The sequence below is a fragment of the Numida meleagris genome, chromosome 8, assembly GCF_002078875.1.
Source record: "Numida meleagris isolate 19003 breed g44 Domestic line chromosome 8, NumMel1.0, whole genome shotgun sequence".
Classification (NCBI taxonomy): Eukaryota; Metazoa; Chordata; class Aves; order Galliformes; family Numididae; genus Numida; species Numida meleagris.
In genome coordinates this window covers 15,829,972-15,849,500 of record NC_034416.1, presented here as the reverse complement: position 1 = coordinate 15,849,500, position 19,529 = coordinate 15,829,972, and the positions used below count along the sequence as shown (strand labels likewise).

The 19,529-nt window shown below is 36.3% G+C and overlaps 1 protein-coding gene across 5 annotated transcripts in view; it reads right to left on the bottom strand.

The window, feature by feature from the left end:
- Nucleotides 1–19,529, bottom strand: part of THOC2 (THO complex 2) — a 53,724-nt gene that overhangs the window by 17,823 nt on the left and 16,372 nt on the right. For 4 of the 5 annotated variants that reach the window (XR_002441517.1, XR_002441518.1, XM_021405968.1 and 1 more), the window contains exons 10-22: nt 17,034–17,189; nt 13,569–13,741; nt 13,203–13,398; nt 10,576–10,617; nt 8,464–8,594; nt 8,272–8,373; nt 6,015–6,099; nt 5,090–5,183; nt 4,573–4,653; nt 4,255–4,351; nt 2,344–2,461; nt 1,384–1,563; nt 585–749 (exon numbers count right to left, since the gene is read on the bottom strand). Coding sequence is in view for 3 of the 5 variants with exons in the window: in XM_021405968.1 (XP_021261643.1) it covers nt 585–749; nt 1,384–1,563; nt 2,344–2,461; nt 4,255–4,351; nt 4,573–4,653; nt 5,090–5,183; nt 6,015–6,099; nt 8,272–8,373; nt 8,464–8,594; nt 10,576–10,617; nt 13,203–13,398; nt 13,569–13,741; nt 17,034–17,189 (1,620 nt within the window). In the remaining 2 variants the exon portion in view is untranslated. The remainder of the gene's footprint in view (nt 1–584; nt 750–1,383; nt 1,564–2,343; nt 2,462–4,254; nt 4,352–4,572; nt 4,654–5,089; nt 5,184–6,014; nt 6,100–8,271; nt 8,374–8,463; nt 8,595–10,575; nt 10,618–13,202; nt 13,399–13,568; nt 13,742–17,033; nt 17,190–19,529) is intronic. The other variant, XM_021405970.1, reaches the window with a different exon arrangement.

Sequence of the window (19,529 nt, the reverse complement as noted above, 5' to 3'; positions counted from 1 at the left end):
AAATCTTCACATAATAAATTTTATTTATGTACATAAAGCGCCTGAGAACATCACAGTGAACTTTTAGTATGCATCCATGCTGGATATGGGTCATCCTTCACTGATGACATCTTTCAACTCATCTCTTCTCACAGCAAGGTATTATACTATGCCAACTGAAAAATTGTTTTCAATACTTGTCCCTGCAACTAAAGTAAATTTATCTTGACACTTCCTTATACACCTCACCTTTTGACAGCTGCAACATTTTCCTCCACAGCAAAATAATCTAAAACATCCAAAAAAACTTACAGACTTGGGGAAATCTAGGTGGGAGAACTCTTGATCACTCCAATTATCAGAAGAGATGAAATCATTAGCTACAACTGCTATCACTTATGCAAAAGCTGGCGCACAGACTATATTTTCAATAAAGATAAAGTAGAATCTCTTCCAAACCACAGCTTCTGTTTCTACCTCAATTCTTCAAAAAGCATCTAGAACTCTTATTTAGCAAACAATCTTTGCAGGAACCTAACACTTACAGCTATAATATGTAGAAGGGCATCTCTTAACAGCAGAGAAACAAAATGAGTTCTACTTACTGAAATCTGGTGTGCATACATGGGTCTGGAGAGGAAAAATGCAGCATCGTGAGGTGTGTGAAACTCATTGCAAAGAACGTCAATTGAAGGCACTCGCTTAATGTAATCCTCTGTGCTCAGATTGGATGCTAAAAACCCACCAAACTGTACCAGGGTGTCATGGCACTATATGAAAGATAGAAGTTAGAGAACAGGGTTTTTTTGTTGTTTAGAAATAAAGCTTGGGAAGGCTTGAACAATCCTAGTCGTTTCTTTTTGTTTGTTTTGTTTGTTTGGGTGGGGGCTAGTGGTGGCTGCTTGTTTTTAAAATGGAGGCATTAACACACTACGGCAAGAAATACAGCCTGGAAAAAAAAACTTTACATGCTACATAGTTCTACCACTCATCAATGCTGATGCAACTGCATCCAAGGGAAAGCCTCATGAAAGCCAGCAGAACTGAAAGAGCATTCTGTTCTACTGTAATTAAACTACTTCCTATTCCCTAAGGCAACAGTGCAATTCAGGCTTATCCTTAAAACTTTCTTCTAACAAAAGAGTTCATCTAAAAAAGTAACATCAGATAAACATGATAGCCAACATAAAAAAAATTAAGCTCTTATTTCTGATGACAAAGGACCTTTCTATCTTAGTCAGAAATATTAAGTATACATAATACATCAATGTCAATTGTCAACATAATAAAAGTGAGATCACTGCAGATTTAATAAAACGCGTATACTGTGCTCATATAGAATACTGATACATTAGAGGTTACCAAAGGAAAGGATGAGTTCTTATAAATGTGTTCTTAACTTACTTGATCATACAGTTTTCCCACCAGCTTCAGATGTTTTTCCCCTCCTTCTTGGAAGATCACACCATTTCTCTGTTGAGCCATAAGCAGGCATAGTGGAAGGGCAAGATCGTGGTCCAATAACGCATCCTTCAGTCTCTGAGAAGACTTCTTTGTATTCCTAATTTGGCCAAAGTATCCACCCTGCACAGTACAGAAGAAAGTTGCTTAAGTTTGGAAACAGTACATTAAAAATGTAAACCATACGTGCTTCTGACTGCAGAATTTCTGACAAATTAACATCAATACAGTTTCTTGTCTGTTAATAAAATCTCTGTGGATTTTATGCTGTTAGTAAGTATATTAGAATCAAACAAATTCATCTTGCCTGCTACTAGTCTTCTACACAGTATATGAAAAGTGACTTCTCTCATCATGAGCATCACGACACTACATCTTAGATCTAAGTTTGTGATCTGTGATCTGCTCAAAGTCTCTTTCCCGTTCAATAAAGAAACTTCTGATTTTTGTTCTGAGCATAGCTACTCATCTGCCTAGGGAATTATCTAGGTCAGACTCATCTAAGGCTTTGAAGCCAAGGCTGCAACAGCTTTAACCATTAAGATGGCTTAAGATGTTACTCCACTCAACAGGGAGTTGCCACACTCCAAGCAGACCTGAAACAGCAGGACTGCACAACATACAAGCTCGCTGGCTGCTATAATTTGCAACCTGTCATGGAACAGCAGATAATGAAAGCAGCTTTCATTAATATGGGATGCTGTGAAGCACAGCCACTAGGGCTCAAGTATACTTTGTCTTGGCTGCCTGTCTGCAAGGTTTGTAAATTCAATGGAGTAGGAAGTTCTGTGATAGAAGTAGTAACACCTCTCTCAACTATACTACCAGAAGTCATGAATCAGAGTATTAAAAGCACTATCAACAAGCAACAGCTATTATTAATTAAATTTAACATCAACACACCTCAGCTTTCAGTTGTTCTCCACCAGTCATGGCTTCCAACTGTTCCATTGTCATTTCTTCCGTAATTTCTATCCCTGCCATTTTTTGTACTACCTCTTTTAAAATAAGCAAATCAAAGCTGCACAGAAAACAGAAAAGTGGAGTAAAAACAAGAAAATTTGTTTAAGAAACAGAAGCTATGACATTCAATACACAGTAGACAGTAACAGGGTGATGCATGTTAAACAAAAATCACATTTTAATTATTTTGTGGGGAAAATAACAGTACGCTGTTGCACACAAGGATTTCTCTATTGCAGGTTATTTTATTTAAAAGCAACACAAGCATCCAGGAGTTGACCTTCAGAGTTCAAACATATTTCAGCATGTTTAAAAATACTGAGTGTAGTGCTATTAGCTTTAAGTATCAAAAAATCACTCAAAATTTAGAGCTCACTTTTGTTGTTTCACATGCCGCATACTGTATCTATGTCATTACTGTATCTACTGTGACCATCGAAATCTCAGAAAATTTTATCTTATTCAAACTTCTACAACACTGCAGACTTAGAAATTGACTGGCAAAATTAGTCTAGAGAGTTGATTCAGAACACAGCAGACATTTTCCACTTAGAACAGGGGAATATGCAACACACTCCAATAATCATGCCCTCCAGCAACTAAGCTTTACTTCATGCTCTGAATTCTCTAAGGGTGATGACTTATCCTCAACAGAAGTACACAAGTTGTATCACAAACATTCAAAAAGGCAACTTTTTTCTAGTATCTGAAATTTGGGTCAACATCTTTTTCTAAGTAGGTCACAAAAAGTTCTGAATTCAAATATTTAATTCTATTTATATATTTTTGTTTGTTTTCCAGCTATAAGTATGTTTTCTGTTTAGGAACTGTGCAATACCAGCATATGCTCCAATCCAAACACTGGAATATTCCAGTCAGTGGTAAGACTATTATTTCTACCACCCCAAATATTAATTTGAATATAGAAATTGTTTCCTCAAAACACTTACTCATAACATGTAATTCTTGGGAAAGACAAGAAATACTACTTACCCTCCTCTGCAGCTCAATGTCATTGTACCATCATCAGAACACAAAACAAATTGGGGACAGGGGAGCACATGAGACTGAACGTCTACATTGCAGGGAAGGGAAAAAAACCTGGAGTTCTCAACATAAATACCCTAAAGTAGCATGCTGGGTTATCTCCTGCTGTCTTCCAGCAAGCATACCAGGGTTCATAATAAAATATAAGTCAATACTCACCTATGCAATAAGAAATAGTCCATTACAATTAATTAAATAAGGAAGCAGTAATACTAACTGATGATGGTGGATGGACAAAAGAACATAAGGAAGATTCAAACTGCAAACTTTGTTTAAAAAAATTCCTTGTGTACGGTCAGCACTGATACACAAAAAAGCAGTTCAATGGTCATTAATCAAGACAAAGTAGTTAAAACAATAAAAAAACACTAAGCAATCCCTGTAGAAAGACATGAGAAAAAAACCTAGAATTTTGAACAATTTTACCCTCTTTTAATCACAGGTATTGTTAGTTTATAGTTTATTTTCCTTCTTTGAAATAAGGTAATCTCTATGACTGACAGTATTGCAGACTGGTAGGGATTTTTTTTTTGCCTAGTTAGTTAAGAAAACTGTATTAAAACAAGTTACAGATGAAAAACAGTCTTTAAAATAATAATATGCCACAGCTAAACAATTACAAAAAAGTCCAGCAAATATGTTACTCTTTCTTCTTTTCAAATTTCTTAAGCTTTCTGGTAAAATGAGTGGAGGATGATCACAACTAGAGTAACTACTAATTGGGTGCTCACATACCAGCAGAAGAAACAGCCCCCCAAAAATGATGGGAATGGAGTTTATGAAGATCAGGTGTGCAAGACTTACCTTTTCCCAGCTTTCAGTTGGTTGGCTACGTATTGAAGCAGACCAGCAAGTTCAATTGGGTATTTTCTGAAAACAGCTCCACAAAAGCTAGCCAGACCTAAAGCAAGGAAAAACAGTCATGATTGAACCTCAAGGCATCAAGTGAAAAATAAATATTAATCAAATACAACGCTAGCAGCATGTATATTTTTGTAATATAAAGAAAAATATTTTCCAATTTGTTAAACTTGCCAGCTCTCTGTTCAAAAAATGAGCCAGCAGATCCAAGTGGAAGATGGAGCATTTTATTGTAAATGTTAATGTGACAAAAATACTAACTCTGCAGCCAGCTCGAGATCGTAGTGTCGTCATGCTTCATTCTCTCCTTCTCGGGGTTTGCCAGAGCTTCAATGATACAGTCTTCAGTGGAGTTAAAGGGAATATGTTTCTATTTGTCAGAACAGAAGCTATACAGAACTTTTTTTCCCAGCTTCAAAATTTGTAACGTATGAATATAAGTAAAGCAAGCAAGATACAGAGGATCTAGTATAATACAGCTCTGCGTCTAAAAAGTATTGAACAAAATGGTTACTTATTTAATCTACAATTTGCAGGTTCACTCTGATTTCAAGAGCGGCGTAAAAGCAGTAAAACAACTTAAAGAATAATTTTCATAGTGCGAAAGTAGGGAAGAGCAAAGTGCTCTGTAATCCAATAAGAGTAAAAACTTACTTGCAAATTCACTAAAATTTCCAGCAAATAGCAGCAACAGCAAAAATGATATTTACTGACAGAAGAGATTTAATGCAGCTCCAACTACATCAGTACCAGATGCATTATTTACACTAAAGGATACATGCCAAGACGTCGTAATTCAGTGAAGTGAGGTATTTCAGTGAATCGACAACCGGGGTTATTAAGTTATCGTATTTTTGGATTTGTGATAAAATCTGAAAGTAACAAAAAGATGTATTGAGCTGAAAAGAGAACAGCACATCTCCTATTTCACATAACAAACCAAGACAGTTAAACTACATTTGTCTTTAAAATCTACAAAAAACACTTCTTAAAAATAGCTTTAGAAGGCCCTAAACCACTTCCAAAGTAAAGGCAACCTCATTGATTTACGTAGTACCTTTGAGAAATCAGTGAAACACGTCTCTAAGGTCTAAAAATAATTCTACACTTGTATTTTCTTTAAAATTTGCAATTACAACCTTAAGAAAATCTGAAAACAAAAATCACAAAAATATTTCACTGTTTTTAAGACCTCTCATGAATTCTAAGCCTTACCAATAAGTCTCTGTTGCTGCTTCGCTACAATGACTACTAGTTCAGGAAAGAATACAAGTGAGTTGAGTTGCGTTAAGTTTCATAATATTCCCTTTCCTACATGATTCACACACACATGTACGCACATATGCTTAAGTATTAATTGCTTCAAGTAACATCTGAATGCTAACAGGTAGATTATTCCCCCATAACCCTATCAGCACATCTCTGTACCCCAGTCCCATCTCAGCAGTCTCAAATTAAATACTCATATATAGAAGCAGATGCAATTTTCAGAGCAGTTTTAGTTATTGGATAGCTATTGTGACATTTTCTATCTCAGATTTTTGTTTCTATACTACTAGCAAGTTACTATACTTCAAAATTTGCATCACAAAATTAAAAAATTCTGAAGTTAGAACTGTACTCACTTATACCACAGGTCCCTTTCCATACTTAAGTATCTACAGTTAGGATAAAATAGTATTTAATTACATGTAACTACATACATAATCAAATAAAATGGTAGGATTGGCATGGCTGAGTTTCCCAATTTGTCTTCCAGATGGTTTCACATTTTCCTTAGTTAGACGTCTGTAAAAAAGAACATTTTATTACAAAAGTCAAGCTAAAAGAATACTAGAATAGGTCAGCTCCAATGAAGAACTTTGGTAGCTGCAGAGATTAAATCCTCACTAGAGGATGTATTTTTTAAGAAACCTAAGTATAGAAACATTGTTCCTCTAGGAACCTGAAACTTATAATCTTATACAGAGGGTAAAAAACAAACCCGACAACCTCATGTTACTATGGACTGTATTCTAGTTTCAACTCTGAGCACTTTCATTTGGAGTTGTCACAGAAACGATGTGACATACCAAAATGGCCTGTGATGCTGTTAGCTCCTTGTGCAAATCTAGTTTAGCCACAGCTCAGTCACTTAACACTTGTTCCACTGTTTATTGGAGGGGAAAACGAGCCCCCCCAGTGTTCATTTTGTTGTGTTGCACTTTCACAGCATCCCCCAATGAAGATAAAAGCATAACATTAAACCGGAGGTTGATACACACAATTGTGTGTGCTGATATTACAGCAGAATGTCGAAGCAGGATGGTGCCACCTCAGCAGTCTTTGCTTCGCTTGCTTCCATTTTGTAACACAAAGATGTTTATGTGCAATTTCTGCTTCAGCAATCACAGCAATACAACACCACCACAACCACTAGTCATTTGTCAGAAATTTCTACAGAAGAAAAATCTGCAGAACCATGCTGCAACTATTTCTTGCAGTATGTTCCGGAATGATTCATTTTGTCATTTAAATTGCTTATATCAAAATAGAAAGTATAAACAAAAGTAAAATGTCTGCAAATGAAAAAAAAACCTCAAGAAAACACACCACCACCCACCATCACCCAGACAAAAATGAAGGCTATTTAAACAAGAAAAAAATTGGGAGCAGGAGAAGGCATTCCACTGTTACAACTATTAGCACAAAGAATTCTTTTCAAGTTAGCATCACCAGGGCTGGTAAATAACAGCCTTTCTTACTGCCCTTCATACTGTCAAACTTAGTTAAACAGTGACTAATTCATCATATTGTATTTAAAATGCAATAGCATGTTTCTTGAATATTTAAGCTCAAAGCATTATAACTTGAAAGTACAACTTAATTGTATCAAAGCATTTGTGAAAAAATTTTGCCAATTATCAAACAGTCTGGGTGGAACCCTTGGAAGGAGACTATATTGGGCTTCCAGTTCCCATGAGCACCTCCAATATCAGGATGATCATTGGAAATGAATCCGGACTTCAGTACTTCACAATGATTTATAGAATAAATCTAACAATGCTGTTCTCTTTTAAATTGTACTTCAAACTTTCAAATAATGACAGTGCCCAGTCTCAATTCTCTACCTGGAAATGGAGCAAGACTTTAATTAGATAACACCTTTAAACAAACCGGCCAATAACACAGTGAAATGGCCAATACAACCACAAACAACTGTACTTTTCATTTACAGGATTCTCATAGCATTAATAACTGTCAGCATTGTGGCTCATCTGCACAATAGAAACCCACTGTAGAAGAAGGGGCACAAACTTATCATCTACTCTAGCTATGCTCCAAGACAGAAGAGAGGATCATAATCCTTTCTAGATCTCACATCTGCAGTCCAAAGCCTCTTAGGCTATTTCTGTCTTGGCCATGTAGAAAAGTTCTAATTAACTGCATTAAAAAAAAAAAATGAAAGCATTTTCTTTTGGCCCAAACTACACAACAAAGAGAATCCAAATCCCTGACAATGATATTACAGAGATGTCATATTTTAAGATAAATCTCAAATTGTTCTGAAAACAAACCACTCAACTCAACTTGCTGTCCCTGCTGTGAAAATTACAGAAAATGACACAACTTTTCACTCTGTTGGGACTAAAGAGTCTCCATATCCAGAGAGAAACTGTTGCATTCCCATAAACAAAGCAATTCATCAACAGCAGCATATCCATGGAAGTGTTTTTAAACCGTTTAGTGGGTCATTTTTTGGATGAAGTACCTTTATTGGTGGCCAACTACTCAATTATTAGTAATTTGTCAGTTCTTAATCACAGTACACCAAATATTTCACAAGCAAGGATTATCAATGAAATTATTGAGTCATTAGAAAAGGAATATATTTGTCAAGGTTTTTTTTTTTTTTCCTTCAGTTGGTAAAATACAATACACTGTGCTACAGCTGATAGTTTATGGAATTAGACAACTTACTTCATAATATACTTGGCTCGGTCTATGGTTTGAGCTTTAACCTTCACTAGAAGCGGGTGACTATTGTATGTTTCGTTCTTCCACTGTCCATAAAGACGGTACCTTGAACGATGATGAAAGGAAAATTACTTTTTATACTGTTAGTTTGAGATAGACCACTTCCAAAGAACAGAAACAAACTATCCTACTCACCGGTACTGGTATGGAAAAGTTTTGAACATTCCCCATAATTCTTCAGACATGCACGCGTTGCAGTCCATCAAAGAAAGAGAAGGAAGGAGAACTTGGTCGGTAATACTCAACACGCAGCTAAACAGTGTCTCCTGTGACAAAGACAAAAAACCTCAAGGTAACTATCAGATATTAAAAAAGCAACACGAATTGCAGATCTTAGTAGAATAAGAAAATACAGGCTGGCCACAAGATTATGACTTCCTTAAACAAGGAAAAACAAACCAGAAAATACTAAAAGAAATTTGAAAATGTCCCATCAAATCTTTTATTAGCTAACTCATGAACCATATACGTCGTCAATATTTGCTTATATGATGTAATTGAGCAATGTAGCTATTTTCAGTGCATTATATTGATATATTAAAATAAAATAATTCATAAAAAGATACACTACAGACTTCTATGAAGTGCAACAGCAGAAAATGGATTTAATTTGGCAACTACCCTCAATGTATTAAGGTATTCTCATTACTTCTACTTTCAAAATTCTGGAGTTAAATCTGAAAGCATCATACATGTTCTCAAGACACAGAGCACCAATTTTCTTTTTCTCAGTATCAATTTTTTTTTTTAAAAACATTTCCGTTTCCCACTGAGTACACTAGAATAACCACAAGGGAAAAAAGAATAATAATAATAAAAAAACCACTTATAATTACTCTCAGCTTAATCCCTTAGAGTCATTTTCTTAGCACTAAATGAACATTTTCAGAAGAGCGTAATCTTTAATATCACAACCTACACCATAGTATGCAAACACTAAAAGATTATCTTTGTCAGTACATAATTCACACTTCCATGTATGAGCAGCTACTCGTGTCTCCAGATGAGATACATTTCTTTGCAATGAATGACTCAGCCATGGAAACAACAGTCCCAAGAGTCACAACCGCTTCCCAGTTATGAACTCTATTCTCTTCCAAGCAGCAGTTCCCTTCCAGCCAGGCAAAACCAACCAGTCTACCCCTGTCTGGGGGTTTGTTATGAGCGTCACTTCACCTTTAGGACAACTTCCTGCAGGACACAGACAGACTCAGTCTGACGCCCTGAACCACATGGTTATCTTTCTAACCCAGAGAAACTTTCTCAAAGGTCAGAAACAGCAAGATAAACTATATCTACAGAAGAGCAGTGACCTGCAGGCTGTAAGCTCATAGTAACTACGGGTGACATTGGACAAGTTACTCAAGATCTCCAGCGATACTACTAAAATTGAGCTCAACTGCCCTAGTTTAGAGTTTTTAGTAACATTTCAGAAATGTTATTTCCCTCCACTGTAACTACAGTAGTCAGGAAATCATGACAAGTAAGAAACAGAAGCAAAAAGAACTTGCTGAAAACTACACAAACTTCATACAGAAAATTTGCTCGTTCATTTAAAGAACAAAGCAACAGACTTTTTATTAAACAAGTTAGAGCTCAACTGGATACCCAGGTTTCACTGAGGCCAATCTTGAACTGGTCAGTGAAGAAAAGTTACCATTAGTATGAGTACCTTCCCTACATCTAATTTCTCCTGTTTTCTATGCTTTTCTGCAGTAAATTATTTAAGATTCAAGACGCCATCATGAGAGTCTCTTTACATGACAGAGGTGTTCCACCTGATTCTGAGCCACTAAGTAGTAGAAAGCACTACGTTAGAAGAACAAAATTAAATTTGAGGAATCCAAGGGAGGGGAGGTGGGATACACCAACACACCACAGTAATGCAGAACTGCCCAAAAAGACAAGACAAGTCTACAACGTACATTTGGTAAAGAATTAAAATGGTACAGAGAAAGAAAGGCTGCACAGATATTAAACATTTAGTCTCAAACACTCTCAAGAACTCCTTCGTCTAAAATAAGCTCTCTCCTCAAAAGATAAGACTAAAATTGACAACCCAAGTTTACCTCCGTGAATAAAAACAGACTGCCATTTCACTGATCTAAAATATATAATAAAAGCAGCACGTGGGAGGGATGAGATTACGAGAACACTTAGAACTCTGCCAAGAAATACATAGGAATTAGCTCTGCTAGAAATACTATGTTCTTTTTTGGATTTAAAGTCTTTAAGAAACTCACTCACCATTTTCTCTTTATCTTCCTGCTTGCTTCCATCAGACTGAAACTATAACCAAGACAATGACATTAATTTTAGAATAATTAACCTAACGGTTACAGTTTCAGAACAAGGCTTTCTCAGCACAAGCATACACCTAAAGGGTTACATGCCTAGCAAATGTTTAATTTTCCAGATCTGTTAGCATTGAAATAGTTGCAGGCCTAGTGGGTGGAAGGGCACCTACACAGCTACGTGTATCCTCTCCAGCTTCCATTAGCACCATCTGCTGCGGTGTATGCTCTCAGTTCTGCACGCTGCAGAGCTTTCATCTGTTTAGATATAGCCCTTTTCTCCTCCAACCAAGTCTTAATATCTACCTTCATCATCTCAGAACTGTTCAGAGGACACAAGTAAGCTTCATGCATAAGTATCTTGGATTCATTACGTTTGCGCAGGCAGCATTTGCAACCCCCAATGAAGTTTTAAAATACAACAATCCATAGGATAATTTTTTTTTTTTAAAACCGTTTTTTTTGGAAAAAACGATTCCGGGGAAATGTGACCCCCTCTGACACTTTAGAAAATACCATCAGGCTTATAATATTCCTTGTACTTCATGAATCTAAAGATTAATTTACCACCCGTGAGCACAGAATTCATTACTGTGCTGACTGTTATCAGATAAAAACCACAAAACCCTGACTCCCCTCTAATCAAATTACACACTTGCACTTTGCCTTCTACCTTCTTTGAAACATTTTTATCTAGTTAAATTCATCACTAAAATTATGTTCTCCTGTTAATTTCAGTATTAAATACCATAAAATACCATTAAATCACATATTTAGATGCACCCTAAGAACCCCAAAATCAGATGAGATCCTGCTGGAAAGCGTTTTGTTTTTTTCCTGCATCTCCAACAGCTTTTAAAGCGATGCAGAGTGGATTAGTGTATTCTCAGCAGTACACGTGTGTGGCTCGTGAAATGGTTTTGCTGATACAAGGCATTCTGGTCCCCATCAAAACCCTGAAAAAGGAAGACTGATCTCCTACAATCCAAGATCAGCAACTTAACTTTACAAGAGCAGAAGAAGTAATAAAAAGAAGTTTGGGTTTCATAAGGAAATTTGCTGTGTTTTGTCGTACTTGTTTTCACGCAAACAAATGCATTATCTAGAAATACATCTTGCGGTCCATTACAGAACAGAAAACACTCAAACCTCCAAGTGGTGAGCAATTCAGTAACAGCACATTGCACTATGCTGTAGTATAAATTTAAAGTTTCTGGCATACAAGTCAATGCACAACATTTTATCAAGAGCTGATAGGATTCACTGTCATTAATAAAAACAAAAAGCAAACTCTGTCGCTAGCTACACAAATTCCAAGATGAAACTGGAAGTTACAGATGGAGTTTACCAAGAACTTCTACAGAAGTAATATTAATGCACTTGAGAGCTCTTTAATTATTGTGAGCAGAATCAATAGAGAAATAGCAAGGTATTTTCTTTATGTTTGAACTGAAATTCAAATGCGTAAATAAAATGCACTGATTACATGTGTAGTGATTCTGCATGCTTACACTGAGAAAAGAGGTAATAACTGAAGTATCAATGAAACTTGATGCGTACATATATACACACAAACATATGCACATGTGCATATAAATATACATTCAATTTTCTTACTGGAGAGGAGGAAAAAAATGAACTTCAACCTCTACCTAAAGAAACAGGACTTCCAATTCAATTATCAATAGTCAGATTCCTTTCCCCATCTTCCTCTCACAGTAATACCCTCTCAAGATTTTAGTCTTAATTGTGAAATTGCTTTTTTTTTTCCACTCACCATAAAAAAAAGCTTATTAAGCTAACACACCAGTAAGTGCAAAATCATCTTCAAGCTGTGCTTGAGCATGAAAGCTGCAATGCAATGTTAGTAGCCTAACTTTAAACTACTGTATGGGTTACACTTACAGTCAGATCACCTCCAGTTGTAAATACATCTACTGCGTGTTAAATGGTTTAACATGCTGCTGGCAATAGCACACTAAAACTTTCCCTATGTTACCTTAACCATTCTGTCACTGATGAATTTCTTCGTAGTTCCAGCCTAAAGCAAATAGCTAAGAGTTGCTCATCCTTGTCATAAATACATTAAGCTACCGTTTCTATATTACTTATAAAGAAAGCACATATATACATTTATCAATATGAACCAAACTACAAAGTAATCTCCATTTTAATGTGTGTATCCACAAACAAACAAGGGCTCTCTCACAGATCTTCAGTACTTAACCTTAATCACAAAGTAGTCCTGATAATCTGCTGACAGAAGTAAAACAAATTACTCCCTTGAAATTATGATTTCCATATTAACTGCATTTTTAGTGCAATATAAGGCATCTTTCAAATATCAATACCAGTAGTTACCGCTACATATTCCTAGTTATAAAACCACTATGTTTAAGCTATTCAAGAAATGCTGGCTTATGTTCATTGATCGTAAGATTGTTCAAGAACTAAAATAAGATTCTCCAAAATTTTTTTCATTATTTTAATACATACATAATAAGACTCGAGCACCTTCTGACATGAGGGGCTGGGCTCTTTCCCTAGGTTCAATAAGCTGTTTTGTTTTGTCTTACCAACCTCTTTCATAAATGCTTTCCCAAGGCGCACCACTTTTGCAAGTAAAATGGGATCGTGGGAGAGATGGGGACCAAGGTAGCATAGCATGTTGAACACTTCCTTTCTCAAGTCTTCAAAGCTGTCTGCTTGTTTCGGTGCTCTCTTGTTTGGTAAAGGAGAAATTGGTGAGCCTTTAGCCCCTTTTGGTACACCAACCCTGAAAATAAGATGCACACCATTTCACATGAAACAGAAGTGAAAGTTTTAAGAAAAAAATTAACAGACAAGTCAATACAGCTAGGCTTATTAGTGAATTTAAGCTCGTAAGTTCTCCATAATATTGCACTATTTGGTGGAAACTACTCTTTCAGTTACTTTTCTCTTTACCTGCGGTACAAAGGTTCAATTGTCACGTGTACAAGCTGGCACAGGGCAATTGCAATGGGCTTATGTGAAGTAGCATAGAATGGAGGCATCTGATCCATAATACTTTGTGCGTGCTGCCAATCACCAATTTTTAATAAAGCTTCCAATAAACCAAGCTTCTGATTATCTGGAGGCTGCAAGACAATAAACAATTAATGAAAGCTTATTCATCAAATCTAATACTTTTCTTTCAACAGTAGCCAGCTGTAACCTACAAAAAGAAGTCCAAGCAGAAAACATACACACACACATATATATACACACACATAAAATATAAACTTGGAAAACAAAATTCAGCTAGATGTTTACACAATAAGGACACTTAACAACAATAATAAAATTAGTCCACACAGAAACTAACAACTTCTTGGAAGAAAAAAGTTAAAAATGAAATTAAACGTGTCTGGTCACAAACTCTTCAAAACCTTCAGTCTAATGCAGCTTATCTCCTTACATGACATTTTAAGAACAAAGCAAGCATTTAAGAACTCTTGGCATAACATGTTCTTGATTCAAAAACATTAATTTCTCTCAACTTTTTCCCATAGAATTTATTCTGCAAAATCAGATCTAAAACTTCTTTCTCTCTTAATTTGCTTGTATCCCAAGTTTCACATTGGCACTTAGTCTAGTGAAATCCAGCTGTAAGGCTACAGAAGTCTTCCCACATATCCCACTTTGCAATATAAAGGGAATAGGAGCATACAATCAAAACTGCCTTAAAGCAGCTTTGCATGGGCACGTTACTGTTGTATTATCTTGCTAGCCTACTATTAAATGACTAATGAAGTGAAGGAATGTAGCTAAGTGCTGCAAGTTTGCCATCACTCTAAACCGAAGCTAACATCACACTGACGGACAGAAGATTGCAAAGTCTCGGTCAAATCATTTAAGCATATTAAGGCCCCCAAAAAATAGTTTTCTTTAAAATCATCGAAATAGACGTGAAAAACTGACGACAAGAAGAACCACAAGCTAAATGCTTCTGCAGTTCTGTGGTTTGCGTGGACTTCTGATTTATTTTAAAACTACTTTGTAACACTTGTAACTCTATTTTTCTGATGGTTGTGGAATTAGCAAACAGCCTAGTACATAATAAGAGGACATTTTCAGAGTGAAAAGATACACAGCTCCGCTCAATACCCACGCTGAAATCACAGTAATGAAATTTCAGGTTTTCTTTATTCAAAATATGCACGTGCACATCAGAACAAGATCAGCCTCTGAAATATCAGCTCCTCTGATGCCAAGGGTTGTCTTTTTAAGTCACCCTATAGTGTGCTAACAAAAGGGTACACTGATGCTTTACTGAAATTTTTGAGAACTTCACGTAAGTAGGAAGCTTGAAATCCACTTCCAGTATGAAAGATTTACTAAAAATCATGTTGCTTAAAGACAATTGTAACTTGTCATTATTTAATTGGTACAAACATACTAGTTAAATATTAATGATCAGATTGCACTTGTGTGCTATTTCATTTCTAAAGCAGTCACTGCTCACACATACACACTGCTGACTGCATGTCCTCAACGAAGCATGCTCTTCTGAAATACACCCTCCAACAGCAAAAGCACACAACACAGAAGAGTCAAACTGGACTTCCTGTCAAACCTAATCATACTGCTGAGTTGTGACCTCCATTTTTTTTTAAAACTCCTTATTCATCTGTTTTAAGTATAATTTTGTTATGTGTTAAACACATCTCAAAAGGAAGAGAAGATAACGCATTTGCCAACACTAAATTATTCTTATTAAGAGTCAATTGTGATACAATAATACATTTTACTGACAAGAAATAGCACTAGATGGCTTTAACAGAAATTAAGTTAGGAACTGTTAAACGTTTTTTCCCCAGTTACCCACATACGTATTTCATGGTACCTTATCTAAAGTTGTCAAGTTAAAACTGCATACTGGATTAAAAGCACTCAAACTGAAACTGCCAGCAGCTTTGACATGTAGTTCCTCTGTCAATTGCTATGAATCGCATGGCTCATCGCATGCGAAAATATTCATATAGAAACAAGCCTCTCAAGAAACAGTATGCACTGCACAGCAGCATGCAGGGAATCACATGAATTGTTTAAGTACAGCTCTTCATTTTCCCCGTCACACAGGCTCAGACTATGCTACCTGTCATCGTAATCCTTCAGAAAGCTGTAGCAGCTTCTGGTAGAACTTAACATTCCCTAGTTCTTAAATTTAAATCTTAGCCATAGAAACACTCTTCATCTAATATTACTTAAAATATGTATGCTCTTTATGTCGAATCAGGAGTTTATCCTTCCATCACAACATTGTGATGCGTGTGCTTGAGAGGATACCAGGCAGCTCATCTGAGCATAGAAGGGATGGACGATAACGAGGTGCTAGAATAAAAAGCTGTGTGGGACACGGAGGTAAAAAAATTCAAAGTTAGTGAAAGGAATCAGTTTAAGCAGCAGATTACGACTGCAGAGTGGAGCCAGAGAGCAGTGACTGCATCAGCAGCTTAAGGGAAGAGAATGAAATTAGGTTTTTCAAGTTAGTCAAGAAAAAGTGGAAGGAAGGTCAGAGATGCTCCACCTTATCTTGATTCTGTACAAGTGGGAATAAGTAGACAAAACAGCTGGATAGCATGAGTCAGAAGGATACAGAAAATTAAGAGCAGGAGATGTCAATACTCATGGATTACTCTCCCCTTTCCAGTACAACTATATAGTGCAAATAGTAAGCAATTGACTTTTGTCTATTTTATTTAAATAAGATATTTGAGTAGCACTAATCTGAAATGAAGTGGGGAAAAAAGTCTCTTGAGAACTTTTCTTTTTAAAACACAGCTTGAATACTCTTAAGCAAGTTAGACCAAGGGCAGCACGAACAAGACATGACACAGCAACACCTTAAATATAAAATATGCAATTACACCAAGATACAGATCTTACTGAAAGTAAAGTGGACAGTTTTGACGTAACACGTATAATTAAAACTTTTTTGTACAATGCAGAATAACTATATTAGCATTTTTAAGTCCGGTAATTCTTGTTTTTGACTGAGAGAAATAAAGATGGCAATCTGTGTCTGCATTTTTAAGGCATCAAATAGGATTATACTATCACAAGACCTAGAAAACACAGCTGTCAAAAGACTAAAGGATATGAACGCTAGGATGTACTTAGTGGAGCTGATACAACAAGAAAGGAGGAATTTAATTAGTTAGCCAAGGAACCAAGATCCTTAAGCCTAGAGACTAAATCCCAAAGAATGCATGTTGGCACATTTCGCATAATGGAAGTGGGATCAGCACAAAGACAAAGCCTTCCAAGAAGTACAGATGCTTGGATATCTATGTATTTTTTTTTCAAACAAATACAAATATTTTCAAAGTCGATGACTACACTCAGTTTACAGCTGTTTTCTTGGAAACTAAACTCATACACACTAACCTTCTCAGTTTTCTCCTCCTCTTTTTCTTTTTCCTTCTCCTTTTCCTCAGTCTTCTCAGAGGACAGGACGACCATGGTAAGTTTTCTCACAATTTGCTTAGCTTCCACTATCTCTCGCTTGTGTTCTTCAATGATGGCATTATCTCCTGGAAGAAGCTAAGAAAGAAGAGCAAACACTATTAATTTCCAGAAACAAGTGACCTATTCCTTCCTGACTTCGATCAACTGAGCACCAGGCAGAACTTGTCTTTCCTTGACACTAATCACAAACTTACCTCTTGGAAGATTATTCTCCTTGTTACCATAATTCCAACAGAAAGTACACTATTAACAAACTTCTGAAATCAAGGACAGATTAAGAATAATGTACTGTTCACCTTCCTACCCCTCACCATCACCAGTTCAACATTCAATATTGTGAGAACTGAGCACGTGATTGATAATAACATTAAACAAATTAAATGCCTTAAAATAAAAAGAATACTCAAAAGCATCATAAATTTTCTTTTAATCATGTAAAGAAAACTGTATTTCACCACTAAGAAAAAACAGGTAACCCACACAGATACAGTTTGATGGCCCTTCCTTTTAAAGGAAGGCCATTGAATGCTTGCCACTATTTCCTATTCACTAGCAATTTGGGTTAAACAAGTGTAACATCTGCTCCTTCAAAAGGTGTTACACTAAGAGACCTCCGATACAGTAAAGCATGAGCATAATCTTGGACTTGATTGAGTGAGGAAATAATTCTACATGCAAGAGTTAAAAGTTCAAATTGTGAGAGAAAAGGTCTGCTCCTGACAGGGACAAATGACAGTTTCATTCAGATTTCATTCTGAAAACCACGCTCAAAATTTTAACAGCAAATAAACAATTGTAACTTACTGAGGAGTCGGGATCTCTGATAAAATAATCTCCTGCTGTTTATAAACATGGGATTCTTTTTATTTTTTTAAACTGTTCTCTCTTCTTATAGACTGATAGCAGAAGAAAGACTAATCATCAACATCAAAGAAAAGCTAGGAGAATTCTTCCATTTCTTAGAAGTTTGGAGGAAGAAAGAATCCCACTTGGAAAAGCAAAACGTTAAAAACACAATCTACTAAAGTTCACCAAGAAATAGTTTGTGAGGAAAGTCAAGGAGTAAATTGCATCTTCAGGATCCAATAGCTATTATATACATGTCTTGGTGTGAGCAGAAAGCAGTTCTTACAGGACTGAGGGGTGGGGGAACAAGGGCATTCTTAACGTGAAGCATAAGCACAACAATCGTTGTATAGATACAATATATGCTACTCAACACTTGTGTTAGTTAATTTCATGAACCTCCCGTAAGAAGTGAAATTAAGCCTGACTGAAAAAGAAACGGGGAAAAAAAGGCATGTCAAACATGCAGTCAAAGGTAAGATATGCAGACTGGCAGAGAACTCTGGAAAGGAAGTAGACTGCAAATCAGATTAAGAATCAACATGACAAAAGGCAAGCGGTAGGAGTAAATGGAGAGGCCATTCCAGCTGTGAGACTGTCACAAAACATGTGCATACCTATACAGGTCTGGGCCCAGATTGCACAGGTTCTTAATTCTGACTCCAAGAATTCATCCTGTAACCTTATTAACATTTCCTAATAAACTAAAATTCATCATCATGCATTCCTCACTCCACATTCATTATCTGAGATACTGACTCCTGTTCCTGCTCCACCTGACATAGTTTTAGCCAAAAAAATCAGGAACCAAGAGACACTAATTGAGACAAGTCAGATTGCGACTGACGCTATTAACTGCCACACAAATTAACAGCACTACTACATTCCAAAATTTCCATAGCTTTAATTAGAGCTCATTTCCTTGATTTCAGTGGAAGATTTAAGAGTCTTGAACTACATGGATATTCTGAAATTAAAATCTGGTGCATAATGTAAAAATATTTTGATAACTGTACCACTCCATTTACCATCTGTCAAATTAGTATGCTGGTTGGACGACGGAATGCCAGACTCCAGAATAAATCTCTCAGATTAAATCAGAGCACGTAACTTCATTTGGCTCTTGCAGGCTAACATTTCAGAACTCTTGTATGTGAATTCACAGACCTATTCAGGAATATCTGAGAGCTTTTTCTTGAAAGCCAGCATTAAAATAAAAGGTGAGCAGCTGATCGTGCTATCACTTTTTTCAAAAACCAAACTTAGAAAAGTATGACACTCACAGGGTCTAGCTCTTAGGGGAAATTACTCAGGGCACTTAATGCCTACTTCCTATCACTTAACTCTTATCTCCTACACAGGCTGGAGGCAAACAAATCTGGAGGATAGTACACGGGTAACTCAAAGAAAGCATATCAGTTTTCATACTTCAGTGTGTCCTTGGTTGAGTATGTGTCATTAGAGAGTGCTGAGAAATTGAAAAGACACTCAGGGTACATACACAGGTATCAGAAGGCACGTCATGAGGCTTAAGCTTTAAGGACAGGATAAAATATCTGGCTTTCTGTT